Source organism: Antedon mediterranea, chromosome 1 (genome assembly GCF_964355755.1).
Source record: "Antedon mediterranea chromosome 1, ecAntMedi1.1, whole genome shotgun sequence".
Lineage (NCBI taxonomy): Eukaryota > Metazoa > Echinodermata > Crinoidea > Comatulida > Antedonidae > Antedon > Antedon mediterranea.
The window spans coordinates 15,459,066-15,465,823 of record NC_092670.1 but is presented as its reverse complement, the minus strand read 5'-3'; the positions used below and the strand labels follow the sequence as shown (position 1 = coordinate 15,465,823).

Genomic DNA, 6,758 nt, shown 5'->3' with positions numbered 1-6,758 from the left:
GATTTTGTTTTATCTGTGGCTGTGACATGACCAGTACTGTTGCAGTCAAAGGACTGTTCCTTTCTTGAAAAGGCAAGCTGAGTGTCCTGTTGTTAGTTATGTTCAAAATCAAAAGTGTCGAAATCTGCTATATATGCGTAACAATGGATTGTTGCATTCTACACTCAATTGCTAAACAGAAAATAACATTACACATTTTTATTGATTTTAGTTTTATTAAATTTATTTGAATAAACTTGTGTATAACAGCTGCATAAAAAATACCATTACACACAAGATATGAAATCCGATTTGGTCCCTCCTTTGAAAGTTTAAACTAACACAGCCTAAAAAAAATAAATAAATTTAGAAAAGCAATTTACTTTTATGGTAATGAAGCCAAAGTCATTTCTGGTGGTTTTGTAAGTCGACATGACAGAGACAAAAACCTCACAAACTAGTACCAATCCATTAAGCCTACATGCCTACCTTTGTAAGAAGATTTTTATTTGTGAAGACCTAAAACATCTCTGAAGTCGTAGCCTCTATAAAATAGATTTTGCTGATCGTACAGCCAAAAATGTAAGTGAAAATGTAAGGCAACATTTTGTTGGACGACTTGATAACAATTGAAATAAACATCTTAACTCCTATGTCTTACGTCGTCACAAAACGATCATTATTTAAGGTTTATTACAAAACGGTGAAAACTAGGTACTTGAAGCTTTTTTCCCACTTGTACGGAGCGCAAGGACGTAAGTAATTTGATCAAATGGACGCGATCGATCATCCAAACTTTTGCTTGTGATTGGTCAACACTTGCATTGCATCCGCAAGTGGGAACCTTGCTTGCGCAGTTGGAGAAATTTTCTACTAAAGATTTACTGAAAAAATACCAAAGAATATAACTGAACATAACAAACATTTTTAAACAATTCGATCAAATAATGGCAAAAATAACATTACTAAAAAAACCAGGTGTCATGGAAATTTAATACTAAAACCAGTAATATTTGCTTTTTCAATAAACTATATTATTTTCCAAGACAAGCAAGTAATAAAAGTTGCATAAAGATCTTTCCTTCCATCATAAATATTTGTATATAACACTAAAAACTAGTTTGCTTTGTGTCAAGAAAATTACCATAAAATAAACAAAAAGAAAATACAGAAATGTTAACCTACAAATACAATAAAAATCTGAATAGATTTCTTTACATCTTTTCAATAAAGTTTAATTAATTACATTTAATTTATGCATCACCAAATATACACGACATTTACATCAATGGCTTTTACTTATTATGCTAATAAAATTCTGCTTTTTATACAGAAAAATCAAAGAGTCACAAATATGTACAGAGAATAATGAGAAATATAAAACAATATACTTGATAATACTATGAGGGAGTTCAACATAATTCATGCTTGTTAACAGTATAATTTATCAATAAAATAAACGTTTTTGAATAATAAGTGTATTCTTCAAATTCTCTTTATTCAGTACAATAAGGTCAAAGGTTAGAGAAGTAATCGGACTAGTTTACTCGCGGATAAAAGTTCACTTTTGGGACAAACAGAACAACTGATGTAAACCCAGTTTTTACTTCGTACTCACAAAAATTATCTGTTATCATATATTTTTCATAAAATGACTCTAGAAATAGGAGAAATATATTGTGTCCATCACCTAATGGAGGGAGATTCTTAAAATGGAGGGAGAATATGAAGGGAGACCCTGTATTGTCATACTATTAGTATTACTAAAGTCCAATTATATTATTTACAGTACAACACCATTCTTTATTCAAGAGACAATTGCCATTACGGGGACCCTTTCCAAGAATGTCTCTCACTTCTCTAGAATTCATGTTTAAATGCAATATCAGCTGTCAGAAAAAAATAAATATATTCTACAAATTCGTTTATGTAGGCCTAAAATTCAAGACAATGAATATTGTTAAACCTATCAATAAATAATAATTTGTTCAAATAAAAGTTAAATAAATCTGTTTTTATTATAATTTACACAGAATCTTTTTATATGTATAAATAGTAGTATGTGAAGAAGTAGAATCATGCTGTAGCCAACAACAGTAGGCTTTGATGAGGTTAAATCATATTTAATACAGAGTACATAGAACAGTACTACACCAAAGCATGTGATGGGATCTTCATCTTTAAGAATATTATTGGTTATTAAATAGACTGATTCAATTATCAATGTTTCTTGGTTATCGACTTCTTACTTTGCCAGAAGCGGTTTTCAATGGTAACGCCATCTACCGATACGGACATCGTCTTTGACGGTATTTTGGCAAATTGTTTTCCACCCGAATTATATCTAAAATAAACAAATAATTTTGTATTTAATATGTATACATACATACATACATACAAGATATGGTGAAAGGAGTATGGGGAATGATCGATGTTGTTTGTTATGTATCTACTGTATTTCTGATACGTAATAATTATGTATATGACACCAAAAAAAAAAATCCAATACCAAATGTATTCTTTAGGTTATTATAGTAACAACTGATTTTATTTCAAGCTTTCCTTTAAAATATGATACACAATAATTATTTATTGTACTCACTTGTAAAGTCCACATATCATGTTTGGACTGATGTGCTTAGGCCCAACACCATACAGTTTGAATATCTCCTCTGTGTCCGGTGAAAATGAATATAACGCACGGAATTGTAGTCCATGGTCTCGGAATAAGATGAGGAAATGTTTGGCATCCGATTTGGCAACCTCCTAATGAAAGAAACATATTATTAAGAAACTGAAAACCAGACATATTTGGCAAGCCCAAAGGTGTCATTAAATTCAAATTTACTAGTTTAACAAGAAAAAAAATGTATCAAATATGGTGGTGATATCCAATTAATATGGTAGTGAGATTATTTTCGTTGCTATTAATATTAACTTGTCTGAAAAAATTTAATTTACTAACCTGTAAAACCTTTTCTTTCTGGTCTTTGTTGACAACTCCAGCCAGTATACAGTGTGCAATGGCATTGGTTATAATGTGACGATTTGATTTACTTGTTGGCTTTACATACAGCCGTGGACCTACACAAAAAAGGCAATCAGTTTTGGTATTCAAATATATTCGTAAATGCCCATGTTTTGACAAGAAATGACCATATTTTAAAAAGGTAAAGGAATGTCCATAGTTTAAAAAGAAGGGCCATATTTGACAGGACATGCCCATATTTGGCAAGGACTGTCCATATTTGATAAGGACTCCTGATATTCGACAAGGAATGTCCATATTTGAAAAGGACTGCCTATATTTGTTTGTGATGTCATGATGTTGCTAATTTTAATTATTTTTCTTCACATAACTATGATTTAATAAAAGAATGTCTGTATTACGGATGAAAAATGTTATAATAAAATATAGACACAACATAAATAAATAAAACAGGAATAACTTAACACGAGCATGCCAAGAAACACTGAAAATAAAATAATCTATTAATTAATAGAACAAGTTGTTAATAAAGAAAATAAAGTAGATAAAGGAAAGTGATAAGCTTGTTAGCAGTTGAGACAATCAACAAACGAAGAATAGACACTGAAAAGGAATGAAAATAGGGCCATTATCATGTCAAAATTATTCTACTGCAGTTATTGCAGTAACTACAGCACATTTTTTGAATAAAATATGATTTTAGTTTGTTTATATGTGTTTGTGTGTCACTACAATAAACAACCTAAAACCACTAGCAGCTAGCAGATCTGAAATTAATTTGAATATAAATTACTCTACTCCATACATGTGGACAAAAATGTAGATTTTTTATATAAAATCTTATGGATAATTTTGCGTGAAAATAAATTAAGATTTGAGGTTGATACTGGCAACATTGTGGTATGACAGTTGTCCCTTTATGTTATATCTTTTTGCCAACTTGTAATTTAATTTATGTCTAGAATGATATAAAATTCCTTAGAGATATTAATCTTGTATTACAATCAGTATAAAGCCAAGTCATGGTAAGTATATGGGGTTAAATACAATTACTATTGAGAACTATTTAAGCTCTGTCTACACTACTAGTTTGACAAACAAATATGGTAGTGATATACCCAAATATGGTAGTAGTATGACATCATCATGTCCATATATGGGTACATCACTTTTTTTGGTCAAACTAGTTTGATAGTGCAGACAGAGCTTTAGAATGGAATGCAAAAAAGCACAGCATTTAAACTACTGTATATTGTAAATCTCTGTCTACACTATCAAACTAGTTTGACAAACAAGGTGTGATGTGCCTAAATATGGTAGTAATATCACATCATCATGTCATTTTGTTTGTGAATATAAAGTTTGATAGTGTAGACAGTTTTAGCACATTGTACAGAAGCAAGCATACAAACATAACATTTTTCATGCAATATAACACAACACAAATAAAGCAAAATTGTTCAGGGACCATGTCAAAATGATTCTACTGCAGTAACTCTATTTTGTTTACTCTTTAATCTGTTTATACAATTATTTTGCAACTTCTTTGGAGCAATTATACTCACTGCAGTGACTGCCTCATAAACTTCTACATTGAAAAAAACTAAAATGAGTAATTATTGCAGTAAAAAAGGCATTACGGCAGTAGAATAGTTTTGACATGATGTGATCCCTAAAATAAATATTCCCACAAACCACTATAATCTAATGCTGAGCTAGTAGTATCTCCCGGCAGTGTACTGTTGTCTGTCGGGGGTGGGCCTCGTAACCTAGGGGAGGGAGGGCGCCGTTGGAGTGCCTCCGAACGGCCATTTGTCTTCCTGTTGTACTCATGCTTTGCTTGATTATCAGTTGAATGGGGCGGATCTTCGATATAACTGTCAGCATATAATTTTTCATCTAGAAACGATTTTAGATAAAATCACCAATAATAAAATAAATTGCAATTGAGAAAACATTTTAATTTTCTCACTGCATATGAGTTATTCTTTAATTTTTAGTATCAAATAACAAATTGTACAAAAATAACACAAAACTACTTATTCATATATAAGCTTAGTTCCTACTTTAACGCAACACAATGACGTACGGCCAACGTATTCAATGTGACCAATCACAATGTTATGGATCATATGAACTGTCGCTTGTGATAAAAAAAAAAGCAAGTACCTACATCTTTGTGTCTCGTCAAGGTGGGAACCAAGCTTTATGCCTAATACTATACATGAAAAATGTAAATAATTATGAAAACAAGGAATTAGAAATCTATTCTAAAAAGGAATACTAATTTAATGGAGATGTTTGAATATTCTAAGAGACCTACCCACAGCTTGTGACACATCACCACTAGAGATGGTATAAGATGTCTTGGTACTACCTGCAGATCAATAATAAACAATAGCAGGGTAACCAAGAGAAACCCATCATGTGTCGCAAGATATTGATTTTGACATCCCCACTAATGTTCCTTATTTGGGCATGTTTATCAATATTAACCTTTTTTATATCTTGAGTTTGACTACATAGTTTAACTTTATAGTTTAACTTTAAACGGGCACAAAATAAAAAGCACCTTGGTATATGTTTTTAGTTTGAAGAAAATGTTAGAATGGGAAAATAATCAAAACACTTTCCAACATGCCATGGTCAATTACTGTGTGCCGTACTGCAATGCAAGCTGGGATTGGGAGCATCAGTACGTTTACAGTCTATTTTATATTGCTAATAATTCCTTTTTATATAGTATCAGATAATTGAGGGATAATTGGCTATTTAAGCAACATACTAAAAGGCAAAAGCAAGTTTTTGATGATATTATGGTGCATTTGCTACTAAACTTTGCTAATATTAATAAACCTGCATTAACCTCATATGCATTTATTTTGTTCTTTATACCAAATCCCATATTTGAAATGTATTTACCAAAATAACATTTAAGGGTTACATACATGACCGTGTATCTTGCATAGGGTAAATACAGTGTCACAAGTGACATTGCTCTTATGATACACTGTGACCCACATATGTAATACTCACTTAGACCAAGAGGTACATCTTCATTATGAAATGTATATTTAGGATCACCCCGACTAGACTTTGGTCCTCCGTAGGAATTGTCTATCACCCTGGACTTTGGGCGTGGCTTGGCCGACTTGGTTCTCCTCTCAACTCGAGGCTCCTGCAACAAACAAAAAAAACGATTGTTATTCACTTTAATAGGGAGATAGATTGGTGGGGTGTGGTTGGTGGGGTGTGGTTGGATGTTTTTTGGTCATATCAATTTTGTTAAAGTAAATATGTGTTAATATACAACTACGGATAGTTGGAAAATTAAATTTCTAAATACAAAATAAATACTTGAGGTGATGAGTTAATCATGCTAAATGCAATAGGGATTTGATCATTATTCTTAAATTGAAAAAAATATTATAACAAGCAGAAAAACTGAAAGAAACCAATATAATAATGGATAATAATAAGAAGTTGGACATGCTAACAAAACAAATAAAGGACCATGTCAAAATGAGTCTAATGCAGTTACTTCATTCGCTACATTAAAAAAAAAAAAATGATTTTAGTTTTTAAATGTTTTTATGAGAGAATTACAACAATTGAAATTGTAGTTACTGCAGGTACATTAAAGTAATTTTGACATGGCCAATAAGTATCCAATATAATAATGCTAAAGAAATCGACAGCTATAATATAAAATATACATTATTAACATTCACAATATATATAAAATTATAATAGTTCTGATGTATGGAATCGGACATGGCAATTCAGTTAT

At 31.2% G+C, this 6,758-nt stretch overlaps 1 protein-coding gene across 5 annotated transcripts in view; it reads right to left on the bottom strand.

The window, feature by feature from the left end:
* Nucleotides 1-206: 206 nt before the first annotated feature.
* The window catches only part of LOC140058223 (calmodulin-regulated spectrin-associated protein 2-like), a 31,123-nt gene continuing 24,571 nt past the window's right edge, over nucleotides 207-6,758 (bottom strand). For 3 of the 5 annotated variants that reach the window (XM_072103789.1, XM_072103795.1, XM_072103819.1), the window contains 6 exons: nucleotides 6,005-6,146; nucleotides 5,292-5,345; nucleotides 4,664-4,867; nucleotides 2,945-3,063; nucleotides 2,582-2,745; nucleotides 207-2,323 (listed from right to left, as the gene is read on the bottom strand). In XM_072103789.1, the coding sequence (XP_071959890.1) occupies nucleotides 2,200-2,323; nucleotides 2,582-2,745; nucleotides 2,945-3,063; nucleotides 4,664-4,867; nucleotides 5,292-5,345; nucleotides 6,005-6,146 (807 nt within the window). In that variant the 3' untranslated portion in view covers nucleotides 207-2,199. The remainder of the gene's footprint in view (nucleotides 2,324-2,581; nucleotides 2,746-2,944; nucleotides 3,064-4,663; nucleotides 4,868-5,291; nucleotides 5,346-6,004; nucleotides 6,147-6,758) is intronic. The other 2 variants (XM_072103802.1, XM_072103807.1) reach the window with 2 other exon arrangements.